The sequence below is a fragment of the Notolepis coatsorum genome (genome assembly GCF_963971535.1).
Source record: "Notolepis coatsorum genome assembly, chromosome: 9".
NCBI lineage: Eukaryota > Metazoa > Chordata > Actinopteri > Aulopiformes > Paralepididae > Notolepis > Notolepis coatsorum.
The window spans coordinates 66195688-66212255 of record NC_140173.1 but is presented as its reverse complement, the minus strand read 5'-3'; the positions used below and the strand labels follow the sequence as shown (position 1 = coordinate 66212255).

The window sequence follows — 16568 nt, the reverse complement described above, 5'->3', positions numbered from 1 at the left end:
GCGCCCCGGGGACCAATCCAAGTGCTCCTGTCCGTCTTCGTCAAGGACGCCACAGCGTTAGCCATCTGTTGTGCATGTTTTTCCATTGGGTTTATCTTATCGGGGGAAACCCTTGCGAGTACGGGGAGAACATGCAAACTCCACACAGAAAGGCCTGGGAGATACATCATGGAAACCTGGTCCCCAAGCGGGAATCGAACCCTGGACCTTCTTGCTGTGAGGTGACAGTGTTAACCACTACACCACCGTGCCAGTAGACTACTCTTTTTCTACTGTTGGTCTGGGGAGGGTATAGTAGACTACCCTACTGTAGGTCTAGGGAGGGTGTAGAATACCCTACTGTCAGTCTGGGGAGGGTATAGACCAGGGGTGGGCAATTATTTTTCCCGGGAGGTCGAATGAGCAACTGAAAATATGTTGGAGGGCCGGGCCAAAATTCCAAACTCAATTATGCATAATATACATTTTATTTCTATATAAAAAGCAGTAAATGGCATTGTTTTGACCCCTGGTAAGAGTGCATGTTATTATTTGGCAATTAAAATGTGAGGTTAGCTTTCAAAAATATCATTTATTCAAATAGAATTTATTTCCAAAATGATAAACAAAATGTGAAACATTAATAACAAAGGGCATGTATGAAAAAGTGCTATACAAATAAAGTTATTATTTTGAGTTTCACATACTATTTAAACAAGGATTTTCTTAGCTTTCTAAAGACATCACATCATCTTATAGCCAAAATAAACAAGACATGTCACTGAACTGTGTAAAGAAAAGTGTCCCAGTAGCCTTTTTTACTTTACATGCCTATATTAAACATTTAATGTTTTCAGAACTGTGCAAAAAAAAGATCAAGTGTCCCATTTCACTTGTTATATTTCCACATTTTAGTGTTCTTCAGCTCTTTTTTTTTTCATTCAGTGTGATAAATCCAGTCTCTGTTGAGCTTTAACAAGTCCATCAAAGTCAGGTTGCATGTCTGAGGTGGAGATGCGAAGCACAGCTGCCAGATGTTCATCAGTGAGAGAGGATCTGTACCTGGACTTGGTAAACGTCATGACTGAGAATGTCTGTTCACATATAGGTGGATCCAAAGAGAACCAACATCTTCTGAGCATGTCTCCTCATGTTTGGAAAGTTCTCCTCCTTGAGAGCAGAGTAGAACTCTAGCAGTGATGCTGACTTAAAGTGCTCTTTCAGTAGTGAATCAGACTGCAGGTCAATCAGTGGGTGCACTATCAACATTGCAGGTAAAGGGAGAGGAAACCAGCTGCATTTCATCCTCAACCTTTTTGAAATCTTAAACGCCTTGAAAATTCATCATGCAGTGCTCCCAACATGGATGAGTACCTGTGCCGGTGATCAGCTGATGGTTTGACTTCTTTCAGGGTTTTCATGTGTTTGAGATTGTTGCTGCCTAGTTGCCTTGAAATTAATTGCAACTTTGTCATGAAGGCTTTCACATGGCTATGCATTTCATGAGCAAAAATGCCCTTGCCCTGCAGTTGTGTGTTCAGTAGGGATGGGTACCGTTCACATTTGAACCGATACGGTACCGGTACCTGTTAATCGATACCGGTACCCAACGGTACCTTTTTTCTGTACTTTAGTCTCAAAAAATTGAATCTACCTACCTCAGTTGTGAAAAAAGAAAAATCCAAACTTCAAATAACCACACTTTCGACCGTTTTCGGCTTGCCCCGACTGCTTTGTTGTTGAATCAAGTCAAATCCTAGGTAAGCGTATATTGTGCGTGTGAACGTTGACATGAAAAGAAAAAAGTAAAAAAAATATATATATAATTTTTCGTTTTCTTTTTTTTATTATCATGTAATCTTTCGCGGGCCGGTCAGAGGCCGTACAATGCCCAGGTCTGGTATAGACTACCCTACTGTAGGTCTAGGGACGGTGTAGACTACCCTACTGTCAGTCTGGGGACGTTGTAGACTACCCTACTGTAGGTCTAGGGACGGTGTAGACTACCCTACTGTCAGTCTGGGGACGGTGTAGACTACCCTACTGTCAGTCTGGGGACGGTGTAGACTACCCTACTGTCAGTCTGGGGAGGCGGCTAAAGTCTCACCAGAAAGGGTTAAAAGTAGGGATGCTCGATATAGGCTTTTTTACAGATACCGATATACCGATATTGTCCAACTCTTAATTTCCGATACCGATATCAACCGATACCGATATATGCAGGGTTCCCCCCCCCCCAAAAAAACAGAATAATTTCAGGTAATTAACATTACATATCTCTTGTTGTGGAATTAACACAACATTATGCATATTTTGACGATAAATAAAATCATAATTTATTCTTACTTGCTTGCCTAGGTAAATAAAGGTTATAGAAATGTAAAAAAAAAAAATATATATATATATATATATATATATTTTTTTAAAACCGATACCGATATTTTCCGATATCACATTTTAATGGCAATATCGATAGGCCGATAATATCGGACATCCCTAGTTAAAAGACAAACATAGCTTGAATGACCATCTTGGCAGAACATGGATCCCTGTTGGACCCTGTTGATGTGCGAGGCGCTGTGTGTCTTTATCTCCGCAGCGTGTTGGAGTACGACACGGAGACCAGAGAGGTGACTGTGCTGATGGAGAACCTGCGCTTCCCCAACGGCATCCAGCTGCTCCCCGACGAGGAGTCCGTGCTGGTGGCGGAGACCACCATGGCCAGGATACGCAGGCAAATAATAATTGTTGATTATCACTTTAATTGTCTAATTTGGCTTAAATGTAAGGCAGGCCTGGAGGGGTGATATCGCTTTGCAACCGGATCCACGTTGATCCCTGTGCTGCGTTGAAATGATAACATCGGAGCGAATGGAACCAGTCTGTTTTCACACTGAAGAGTGGTGACTCTAACCTCCACATAGACTGAAACAGAGTCTAACCTCCACATAGACTGAAACAGAGTCTAACCTCCACATAGACTGAAACAGAGTCTAACCTCTCAACATAGACTGAAACAGAGTCTAACCTCCATATAGACTGAAACAGTGTCTAACCTCTCAACATAGACTGAAACAGAGTCTAACCTCTCAACATAGACTGAAACAGTGTCTAACCTCCACATAGACTGAAACAGAGTCTAACCTCTCAACATAGACTGAAACAGTGTCTAACCTCCACATAGACTGAAACAGAGTCTAATCTCCACATAGACTGAAACAGTGTCTAACCTCTCAACATAGACTGAAACAGTGTCTAACCTCCACATAGACTGAAACAGAGTCTAACCTCTCAACATAGACTGAAACAGTGTCTAACCTCTCAACATAGACTGAAACAGTGTCTAACCTCTCAACATAGACTGAAACAGTGTCTAACCTCCACATAGACTGAAACAGAGTCTAACCTCCACATAGACTGAAACAGTGTCTAACCTCTCAACATAGACTGAAACAGTGTCTAACCTCCACATAGACTGAAACAGAGTCTAACCTCTCAACATAGACTGAAACAGTGTCTAACCTCTCAACATAGACTGAAACAGTGTCTAACCTATCAACATAGACTGAAACAGTGTCTAACCTCCACATAGACTGAAACAGTGTCTAACCTCTCAACATAGACTGAAATAGTGTCTAACCTCCACATAGACTGAAACAGAGTCTAACCTCCACATAGACTGAAACAGTGTCTAACCTCCACATAGCCTGAAACAGAGTCTAACCTCCACATAGACTGAAACAGAGTCTAACCTCTCAACATAGACTGAAACAGTGTCTAACCTCTCAACATAGACTGAAACAGAGTCTAACCTCTCAACATAGACTGAAACAGTGTCTAACCTCTCAACATAGACTGAAACAGTGTCTAACCTCTCAACATAGACTGAAACAGTGTCTAACCTCTCAACATAGACTGAAACAGAGTCTAACCTCCACATAGACTGAAACAGAGTCTAACCTCCACATAGACTGAAACAGTGTCTAACCTCTCAACATAGACTGAAACAGAGTCTAACCTCTCAACATAGACTGAAACAGAGTCTAACCTCCACATAGACTGAAACAGTGTCTAACCTCCACATAGACTGAAACAGTGTCTAACCTCTCAACATAGACTGAAACAGTGTCTAACCTCTCAACATAGACTGAAACAGAGTCTAACCTCTCAACATAGACTGAAACAGAGTCTAACCTCCACATAGACTGAAACAGTGTCTAACCTCCACATAGACTGAAACAGTGTCTAACCTCCACATAGACTGAAACAGTGTCTAACCTCTCAACATAGACTGAAACGGAGTCTAACCTCTCAACATAGACTGAAACGGAGTCTAACCTCTCAACATAGACTGAAACAGAGTCTAACCTCTCAACATAGACTGAAACAGTGTCTAACCTCCACATAGACTGAAACAGTGTCTAACCTCCACATAGACTGAAACAGTGTCTAACCTCCACATAGACTGAAACAGAGTCTAACCTCTCAACATAGACTGAAACAGTGTCTAACCTCTCAACATTGACTGAAACCGTGTCTAACATCCACTAGGGATGGGACCGAATATTTGAATATTCTATCCCATATCTACATTCGATTGTCATATCAGAAAATCAAACATTTATTTTTTTATTTATTTTTTAAATTTAAGCAAACCATTATTATTTCATTCCTTTTTATATTTAGAGGCAGCCTAATTTTCATAGCCTAATTGATCTAAAAGATGCACATGCTACTGTTTCTGTTTGTTTATTAAAACCGGTTGATAGAAGTGCCTATTTATGTGCAATACCCTTTGATTTTAATTATCCATTCTATTAAAAAGAATAACTGAATTTAACTGAAACTGAACATTTGAACTGAATTCAAACGGAAACAAAAAAGAACAATATATTTTTAATAAAAAATAAAACACTTTTTTTTAACCTCCACATAGACTGAAACAGTGTCTAACCTCTCAACATAGACTGAAACAGTGTCTAACCTCTCAACATAGACTGAAACAGTGTCTAACCTCTCAACATAGACTGAAACAGAGTCTAACCTCTCAACATAGACTGAAACAGAGTCTAACCTCCACATAGACTGAAACAGTGTCTAACCTCCACATAGACTGAAACAGTGTCTAACCTCCACATAGACTGAAACAGTGTCTAACCTCTCAACATAGACTGAAACGGAGTCTAACCTCTCAACATAGACTGAAACGGAGTCTAACCTCTCAACATAGACTGAAACAGAGTCTAACCTCTCAACATAGACTGAAACAGTGTCTAACCTCCACATAGACTGAAACAGTGTCTAACCTCCACATAGACTGAAACAGTGTCTAACCTCCACATAGACTGAAACAGAGTCTAACCTCTCAACATAGACTGAAACAGTGTCTAACCTCTCAACATAGACTGAAACCGTGTCTAACATCCACTAGGGATGGGACCGAATATTTGAATATTCTATCCCATATCTACATTCGATTGTCATATCAGAAAATCAAACATTTATTTTTTTATTTATTTTTTAAATTTAAGCAAACCATTATTATTTCATTCCTTTTTATATTTAGAGGCAGCCTAATTTTCATAGCCTAATTGATCTAAAAGATGCACATGCTACTGTTTCTGTTTGTTTATTAAAACCGGTTGATAGAAGTGCCTATTTATGTGCAATACCCTTTGATTTTAATGATCCATTCTATTAAAAAGAATAACTGAATTTAACTGAAACTGAACATTTTAACTGAATTCAAACGGAAACAAAAAATAACAATATATTTTTAATAAAAAATAAATAAAAAACTTTTTTTTAACCTCCACATAGACTGAAACAGTGTCTAACCTCCACATAGACTGAAACAGAGTCTAACCTCCACATAGACTGAAACAGAGTCTAACCTCCACATAGACTGAAACAGAGTCTAACCTCCACATAGACTGAAACAGCGTCTAACCTCCACATAGACTGAAACAGAGTCTAACCTCTCAACATAGACTGAAACAGAGTCTAACCTCTCAACATAGACTGAAACAGAGTCTAACCTCCACATAGACTGAAACAGAGTCTAACCTCCACATAGACTGAAACAGAGTCTAACCTCTCCACATAGACTGAAACAGAGTCGAACCTCCACATAGACTGAAACAGTGTCTAACCTCCACATAGACTGAAACAGAGTCTAACCTCCACATAGACTGAAACAGAGTCTAACCTCCACATAGACTGAAACAGTGTCTAACCTCCACATAGACTGAAACAGAGTCTAACCTCCACATAGACTGAAACAGAGTCTAACATCCACATAGACTGAAACAGAGTCTAACCTCCACATAGACTGAAACAGAGTCTAACCTCCACATAGACTGAAACAGAGTCTAACCTCCACATATACTGAAACAGTGTCTAACCTCCACATAGACTGAAACAGAGTCTAACCTCTCAACATAGACTGAAACAGAGTCTAACCTCTCAACATAGACTGAAACAGAGTCTAACCTCCACATAGACTGAAACAGAGTCTAACCTCCACATAGACTGAAACAGAGTCGAACCTCTCCACATAGACTGAAACAGAGTCGAACCTCTCAACATAGACTGAAACAGAGTCGAACCTCCACATAGACTGAAACAGTGTCTAACCTCCACATAGACTGAAACAGAGTCTAACCTCCACATAGACTGAAACAGAGTCTAACCTCCACATAGACTGAAACAGAGTCTAACCTCTCAACATAGACTGAAACAGAGTCTAACCTCTCAACATAGACTGAAACAGAGTCTAACCTCCACATAGACTGAAACAGAGTCTAACCTCAACATAGACTGAAACAGAGTCTAACCTCCACATAGACTGAAACAGTGTCTAACCTCCACATAGACTGAAACAGTGTCTAACCTCCACATAGACTGAAACAGTGTCTAACCTCAACATAGACTGAAACAGAGTCTAACCTCCACATAGACTGAATCAGTGTCTAACCTCCACATAGACTGAAACAGTGTCTAACCTCTCAACATAGACTGAAACAGTGTCTAACCTCTCAACATAGACTGAAACAGTGTCTAACCTCCACATAGACTGAAACAGTGTCTAACCTCCACATAGACTGAAACAGAGTCTAACCTCCACATAGACTGAAACAGTGTCTAACCTCTCAACATAGACTGAAACAGTGTCTAACCTCCACATAGACTGAAACGGAGTCTAACCTCTCAACATAGACTGAAACAGAGTCTAACCTCCACATATACTGAATCAGTGTCTAACCTCCACATAGACTGAAACAGTGTCTAACCTCTCAACATAGACTGAAACAGTGTCTAACCTCCACATAGACTGAAACAGTGTCTAACCTCCACATAGACTGAAACGGTGTCTAACCTCCACTAGGGATGGGACCGAATATTTTAATATTCTATCCCATATCTACATTCGATTGTCATATCAGAAAATCGAAGAAAAAAAAAAGTGTTTTTTTATTTAAGCAAACCATTCTTATTTCATTCCTTTTTATATTTAGAGGCAGCCTAATTTTCATAGCCTAATTGATCTAAAAGATGCACATGCTACTGTTTCTGTTTGCTTATTAAAACCGGTTGATAGAAGTGCCTATTTATGTGCAATACCCTTTGATTTTAATTATCCATTCTATTAAAAAGAATAACTGAATTTAACTGAAACTGAACATTTGAACTGAATTCAAACGGAAACAAAAAATAACAATATATTTTTAATTAAAAAAAAATACTCTCAACATAGACTGAAACAGTGTCTAACTCCAGCACAGAGATTAGGCTGATAACAGGCAGCCTGATCTGAATCTATCTGAATGTAAAAGTACATATTGACTAATTTGCTAAAATATTTCCTTTTATTTTTGACAGTTAATATGAAAGAAGAAACATTTGTAAAGGGGGAAATCTAAATAATTATGATTATTTCATGTTATCATCACAATCACACTATTATTCAATTATTACAGCAGCCCTTTCTCTCGCTCTCCTTTCTCTCTCTCTCTCCTTTCTCTATTTCTCTCTCTCCTTTCTCTCTCTCTTTCTCTCTGTCTACTTTCTCTCTCTCCTTTCTCTATCTCTTCTCTCTTTCTCTCTCTTTTCTCTCCTTTCTTTTTGTCTCTCTTTCTCTCTCTCTTTCTCTTTGTCTCCCTCCTTTCTCTCTGTCTCTTTCTTTCTCTTTTTCTCCCGGTCTACTTTCTCTCTCCTTTCTCTCTCTTCTCTCTCTCTCTCTCTCTCTCTCTTTCTCTTTCTCTTTCTCTTTCTCTTTCTCTTTCTCTTTCTCTTTCTCTCTCTCCTCTCTCTCTCTCTCTTTGGCTTGTCGTTATTTCCTCTCCCTTCATGACAGGATTTCATGAATATATTAGTATTAGTCTCTCTTTGTCATATTGCTCTTTCTAAGCGTCCAGGGAGCTGCTCACTCTGTCCGGCTTCACCTGGATGGATGATGCAAGCTGCGGCTGCCTCAGCGACCGAGCTCTTTACCAGCTGGCAGAAGAGGGAGAGAAATGGGATTGCCCTTTCTTTTCTCCAAGCTCTGCCCTTATAGGTAGAGTAGAGGTGTTTGTGTGTGTGTACTGCTGTTATAGATTGATATTGGATTGTGTGTGTGTGTGTTTGTTTGTGAACTGCCCTTAAAGGTAGAGTAGACGTTGGACTGTGTGTGTCGCAGTGTTTCCCACAGGATTTTCAGAGACTATGGGGGGTGAACCTCCAACTCTCTAGGGGGGTCCGGGGGCATGCCCCCCCGTTTTTGTTGTTGTACATTTTATTTTTTTTAAACTTTGGCCATTCCCCTGGCTCTTTTTTTTGTAATGTGTTTATCACATTTATACTGGTCAAGGATGACCGACAGAAACAGGCTGAAAGGGTTCAGATGGGGGGGAAGACACTCTGGGAAAGGCACGGCTGCAGTCGGGATTCGAACTCGCTAAGCCCCAGATCCGTGACGAGCACGGTTGTCCACGGCGCTGAAATAGCGCTTGCGGTACGTGGTGAGCTACTGGAGCTCCCCTTTTGTTGTACATTTTAAAGTTAAATGCATCAATCTGGTGCACTTTGAGAGCAAAATAAAGAGGCTAGATCTATGATGAACTTTGTGCTCAAAACACAAAATCGACTAGACTAGTGCTTCCCAATCCTCTCCTCGAAGCACCCCAGCCGTTCAATGTATTTGTTAAATTCCACCACCAGCACACCTGATTCAACTTAACTAGCCCTTTATTAGTTGAATCAAGGTGTGCTGGTGGTGGAATTTAACAAATACATGGAACGGCTGGGGTGTCTCGAGGAGAGGTTTGGGAACCACTGGACTAGAGCATACATTTGAGCCATCAAAGAAATGAAGCAAAAGTGGTTACCTGTGTTGAACTGGTTTATTTTTTAGAAAATAACAAAATATAGTGGATTATTATTACCAATACTACTGATACATCCCTATTGGCAAACTTTATATTTAAAAAAAATTGTAAAAAAAAGAAAAATAAATATATATATACCGGTATATATATATATATTTTTTTTTTACTTTTTTTGTTTAGTTCATTATACAACTGTGGCGGGACTAATTAGACTGTGGCGGGCCTGCTTCCACATTTAACTTCTCAGGCATGTAACTCGAGCCGATCGGATTCATTGTGGACCATCAGAACAGCGTGGAATCTGTGTTTCGACCACCCAGCGTTGGATCAATAAACACGATCGATATTTGGAATGGCGATCAGGAATTGGAATAATCTTTTTGGAGAACATCTGATCTGAGGAAGGAATCTATTTGACCAGTCTTGGGATAATCAGAGCTTTTTTCACCTATATATCAACGTGTGGGCCCTATATGTGTGTGTGTGCTGATCAGGAAATGGATAATACATTTTTCAGCCTGCTTCTATAGCGTGCATAAGTACACATATACTATCGATAATCTAGCGTTTATTTGAAAACGATTCATAAATAGGCTGAAAAATTACAACGTTTTTTTGTGTATTCCAGTGTATTCCACTAATAGCCTATAGTGACAATGCCCCCAAAATGTTGAGATACCCCTACCGGAGGTAGAACAAAACACAACAATGTTTTTCCTCATCTCTAAGGTCTCCCATATGCAGTGTTGGGCAAGTTACTTTTATAAAGTAACTAGTTACAGTTACTAGTTACTTCTTCCAAAAAGTAACTAAATTACTTACTCAGTTACAAATTATAAAAGTAACTAGTTACTTCAGAAAGTAACTATTGCGTTACTTTCAATATATATATTTTTTTACATAAACAACATACACAAATCTAAACTATTTTAATGTTGCTGTGGGACAAAGTGAGACTAGCCTCCAATCAAATGCCATGTATGTAGATATTATAATTACTATGTTTATATATTAGTGGATCATACAAATACAATAGATGTTTTGGAACTTTTGATATGTATTGCCCCTCAACAGGCCACAACTGGGCAACATTAAATTATGCTTGTTAAGCACTATACCAAAAATAAATAACAAATATACTGATTGATTGAACATTTTAATTAACAGATTGCAGAATGGGTACAATACAGTACGGCTCAATACACACAATTGTTAAGGGGATGCAGATCAGAGAAAGACTTTCGTCTTGTTTACATCAGGATCCCCCATTTTCAATTCATGACATACACAACATACAGATATAAGAATCTAATCGAATCATTCTAAACCAATCTAATCATGACATTTAAGACATGCATGACATACAGATATATATCTCTGTGCACCAGACTGTGCTATTAAACCAGGAAGTGCAGCACTATGTTGAGCCCATAGATCTATGGTTGAGCCTGTCAGCAGTAGAGCCACTACTGCCCTGCGCTGCAACACAAGAGTGAACCGCTGTCTCACGCTGACTGCTCGCTTATTATGTTGTTCCGTTGGATTCGTTTTAGATTATTTGTACTGTACACTACACAGACCCGCGGTCTCCGCTGACTGAATCGCTTGTGTTGTGGCTCAGACTCTCGATGCGTTAGACCCGCCCACCTCTACCTTTGATTGGCTTACCATGACATTTTACTCAGCCTCAGCCAATCGTCAGCATGTATGCTTGGCTCGCGCACTGCCCACTAAACAAGGAAGAACATATTATTGCCTCTCGGCGCAGAGATCTGTCTGATGAAAGAAACAGGTTCATTCATAGTAACACGCCGCATTTTTTTGCAGTAACGCTAACAGCGTTATTAAGATTGGAAGAGTAATCCGTTAGATTACTAGTTACTGAAAAAACGAATGCCGTTAGTAACGCCATTACTTATAGCGCCGTTATTCCCATCACTGCCCATATGTGAAATGGATTCTTGTATAAAAATATTTTACTGCAAACATGGTTAAATTGATAGATATTGTTATACACCCCCAAAGGAAAAAACAACAAAAATATAGCCTGGCCGTATGGGAGTTGAGACATATAAACTCATGTAGATTAATACAAGCTCCAAGAGCTTTCAAACTTGACATGCTAGCAGTCAGACAGTTGCTTAACCTAATAGAAAAACCTGGATGTGAATATCTGTATGCATGTAGGAAATATATACCTATGTACACATACTTAAAATAAGCGGAAATGTAAAAAATGAATATTTATGCAGAATGTTCTCATTTACTTTGTAGTAGCTCTGCCATGGATTGTCATAGAAACACAGATGAGGGCTTTTTCGGAAAGGTGTGGTTGTGCTGAATCCAGCAATACCACATGTGTAAATATAGCATGCATGGTCCGGGAGTTACATCAGTAAATGTATGAGGTGTCCTAAATGAAAGAAAATGAAACATTGACATAATGAAGTCTTCAGTCCAAAGCCCATTATCAGTGGTGAGAAGAATGTTGACAAATTCAATGTTACTGTAAAGTAAAGTCACTTGAGGTAATGTTCTGGTCTATATTGTTAATATATTTATGATACATTTAATAATTTATATATTTCATATGATACATTTTATGATACTTCATATGGAAACAAAGATCCAATTGAATCAGGTTGAAATTGAAATAGAACACCTTTATTTCAATCTACTGCGTTCTGAGCCCCCTGCTGTATTCACTGTACACACATGATTGTGTGGCCAGGTTCAGCTCCAACTCCATAGTGAAGTTTGCGGACGACACATGGTGGTGGGGCTGATCTCTAACAATGACGAGAAGGCCTATCGGGAGGAGGTTGATGAACTGGCACGCTGGTGCCGGGACAACAGCCTACTCCTGAACATTGGTAAAACCAAAGAGCTGATCGTGGATTTTAGGAGAATGCAGCAGGAGAACACACACGCCACTGCGGATAAATGGGACAGGGTGAGCAGTTTCAAGTACCTGGGAGTCCACATCACAGAGGACCTGACATGGTCAACACATAGATTCTGTGCTGAAAAAGGCGAAACAGCGCCTCTATCACCTGAGACAGTTAAGGAAGTTCAGAGTATCGGGGAAGATACTCCACTCCTTCTATTCCGGGGCTGTAGAGAGCATTCTGACTGGAAACATCACTGCCTGGTTTGGAAACAGCACAGCACAGGACAGGAAGGCCCTCCAGAGAGTGGTGCGCTCAGCAGAGTGTACTACGGGTATTGCACTACCACTGCAGGACTTATATAACAGGAGGTGCAAATCCAGAGCCTGCAGAATAATGAAAGACCCTCACCACCCCAACAACAGCCTGTTCAAGCTGCTGCGGTCAGGCAAGCGCCTACGTACACACGCTACAAGCATAGAGAGACTTCGGCTCAGCTTCTTCCCCCAGGCCATCAGAACAGTCATGTGTGTACAGTGAATACAGCAGGGGGCTCAGAACGCAGTAGATTGAAATAAAGGTGTTCTATTTCAATTTCAACCTGATTCAATTGGATCTTTGTTTCCATATGAAGTATCATAAAATGTATCGTATGAAATGTATAATTTATTAAATGTATCATAAATATATTAACATTATAGACCAGAACATTACCTCAAGTGACTTTACTTTGCAGTAACATTAAATTTGTCAACATGCTTCTCACCACTGATAATGGGCTTTGGACTGAAGACTTCAAGATGAAGATGTCAATGTTTCATTTTCTTTCATTTAGGACACCTCATACATTTACTGATGTAACTCCCGGACCATGCATGCTATATTTACACATGTGGTATTGCTGGATTCAGCACAACCACACCTTTCCGAAAAAGCCCTCATCTGTGTTTCTATGACAATCCATGGCAGAGCTACTACAAAGTAAATGAGAACATTCTGCATAGATATAAATCTTTTACATTTCCGCTTATTTTAAGTATGTGTACATAGGTATATATTTCCTACATGCATAAAGATATTCACATCCAGGTTTTACTATTAGGTTAAGCAACTGTCTGACTGCTAGCATGTCAAGTTTGAAAGCTCTTGGAGCTTGTATTATTAATATACATGAGTTTACATATCTCAACTCCCATACGGCCAGGCTATATTTTAGTTGTTTTTTCCTTTGGGGGTGTATAATAATATCTATCAATTTAACAAGTTTTGCAGTAAAATATTTTTATACAAGAATCCATTTCACATATGGGAGACCTTAGAGATGAGGAAAAACATGCTTGTGTTTTGTTCTACCTCCGGTAGGGGTATCTCAAAAACTAAAGCCCTTTTTGACAGTTTGTCACAGCACTATAAAGGGCGATTATCACAGAATCTTTATATTTTCCTGAAACTTTCAAAAAACTAGTTTTTCAAAATTAACCGATTAAAAAAAGAAAAATAAAAAAAAATTCATTTCGACAATGTTGACTGCAAACAAGTCATTGATAAGCGACGGCCATATTATACACATAGCCATAATTTAAGATATCGTTTATGCGTTCGCAAATATGAGAGCTCTATCATTGAAGTGGGCGTTGGCACGCAACAGGGTTCCGGGGCACCGCATGGCTGGCACGGAAAGTGTTAAAGGTAGAGTAGACGTTGCTGTGTGTGTGGCGGGGGGGGGGGGGGGGGTGGAGGGGAGTGCTGATGGAGTGGAAGGTGTTGCTAGTTGGTTGATTCCAGGCTTCATTTGCCTCTTTTCCATTGCATAGTACCTACTCGACTCTACCCTACTCTACTCTACTCGCTTTAGGTACCTGGTACTTCGTTCCTTTTCCACTGCAGGTAGTACTCCGTTTGTACTCCGTTGTACTCCTCCTCTCTGGTAAACAAGAACACCCTGAAGACTCTGGCAGGAGCACTCATTCAGGGGTACTACGACTATGCTTGCACCTCATGGTACCAAAGCACCTCAAAGGCGCTAAAAACAAAATTACAAACATCTCAAAACAAACTGGTCAGACTACTGCTTGACCTTACTCCTAGAACCCACCTCACCCCTGCCCACTTTGACAACCTAGGATGGCTTAGAGTAGACGACAGAGTACAACAACTTGCAATGGGCCTGGTCTACAAGATACACTACACGACCAAGGTACCCATGTACATGTCAAAATACTTCCCAAAGGTCAGTGAATACCACGATCACAACACCAGAGGGAGCTCCACAAATCATGTTAAACCCAGATTCGGCTCAAATAAGGGACTAAACACGTTTCGCAATTATGCCACATCAATGTGGAACGCCCTACCCAAAGCTGTAAAGGAATGTGGATCACTACCCACTTTCAAAACCTCTCTCAAGGGACACCTACGGGAGACTGCAATTCAACACTGGCCCCTGTAAATATCCTAACCCAACCCCCTCCAATGTACAGTCATTTACCTAGTATGGTTTTGTCAATAGTTCAATGTACAATTGTGTTTGTTTGTACAGTGTCTCCCCCCCCCCCTCAATGTACAGTGTTACTTGTTTATACAGTGTGCCCCCCGGCCCCCCCCCCCCCCCCCCCCCCAACCACCTCCAATGTAAATTACCCAGTATGGTTGTCAATATCCCAATGTACCCAACCCCCCCCACCCAACCTCCTCCAATGTACAGTTTCTACGTCAAATGTATATACTCCCTTTTCTTGACTCCTTCTGTATCACAAACAGTACTGTATTTGCAAATCTGGTATGTCATAAATGTATAGATGTAGCAGTACTGACTATCTGTATGTCATGTATGTCATATATGTCTATATGAATTGAAAATGGGGGACCCTGATGGAAACAAGACAAACGTCTTTCTCAGGTCTGCATCCCCTTAACAATTGTATGTATTGAGCCGTACTGTATTGTACCCATTCTGCAATCTGTTAAATAAAGTTTTCATTCATTCATTCATTCATTCATTCATTCATTCATTCATTCATTCATTCATTCATTCATTCATTCATTCATTCATTCATTCATGTCTCTGTGTGGGGAGGCAGGGCCGCTGGCGTACAGCATGAGAGCTCCATGAGCATTGCTATGTCCATGAGGGCTTGGAGCAAGCCAGAGTAAAACACAGTTTACAATCAATCAATAACAACATTAACCAGACTCTCGTTGTGTCTATTCTGCTAACGTTAACGTTACCTCTCGTGTCTATTCTGCTAACGTTAACATTCCCTCTCGTTGTGTCTATTCTACAAGCTTTAACGTTACCTCTCGTGCCTATCTGCTAACGTTAGCATTAGGTAATAACCGGTTTAAAATGGATTATGATTACCTCACGTTGTGTCTATTCTACTAGCATTAACGTTACTAGTACAAGCAATCAATAGTGAGTTATATTGATCACGCTATGTACGCTAGCATAGCGGAGATTGCGCTCGTCACCAATGCAAGAGGTTGCGGTCTCGACTCCCGGAGTCAGCATTGCCTGTGGCTTGGGCCGATCGTCATACTAACTCGTTTGGCTGGGTTAGGGGGAGTGAAGCCGTGGGTGGTAATCTGGCATTGTGGACAGCGACACCTACAGGTCAGGTCTGGGCGCCTGCTCAGCGAAAGGCAGGAAGTGGTGAAGGCAGCGTGACCTCCCACGCGTTACACTTCACCAATGAGAGTCCTCGCTGCCAGGTGAAAAGAGAGCCGCTGGCTGTCTCTGCATGTGTCGGAGGAAGCATGCGGTAGACTTCAGGGTTCCCTTGTACCGACCAGTAGGGGGAACATGCGCACAACGACCAGGTAGGGGAGGGGGGGAATTGGCATAACGACTAAAATTTGGATGGGGAGAAAAGCATAGAAATCAGGCGGAGAAAAAGAAGGTTAAAAAAAAATAATAATAATCAATTGCAAGTTATATTGATCACGCTATGTACGCTAGCCATGGTAAAACGCAATCACATTAGCACGTAAGCTAACAACAAGCTTAACAAATCAGCTATCTTTTTGTGAGACTAAACTCTCCGCTCTTGGTGGTAAATTGTGTTGATGTTGGTTTTGTTTCATCAATAAATGAGGCAGAATACACAGTGAATGTATCCTTTTTTGTTTATTGCACTTGTTCCTGCTGCAAACAAATAATGAATCCTAAGCGAGGCATTAAAGATGGCGGCTTTCTGTTTTTGTGCAGACACTCCAACGTGTGACGCTTCTCTCTTCTGACCAATCAGTGGTCTGCAGTGTTTCACGTCACTTTTCTGGTACCAGTTCTATTAGCTTGGAACCTCGACAGAGCAGGGACTAAAAAAGAACCCAA

General features: G+C 40.5%; 1 protein-coding gene across 2 annotated transcripts in view; it reads left to right on the top strand.

The window, feature by feature from the left end:
- apmap (adipocyte plasma membrane associated protein) overlaps positions 1-16568 on the top strand; it is a 74658-nt gene that overhangs the window by 45096 nt on the left and 12994 nt on the right. For both annotated transcript variants that reach the window (XM_084322135.1, XM_084322134.1), the window contains exon 7: positions 2579-2713. In XM_084322135.1, the coding sequence (XP_084178261.1) occupies positions 2579-2713 (135 nt within the window). The remainder of the gene's footprint in view (positions 1-2578; positions 2714-16568) is intronic.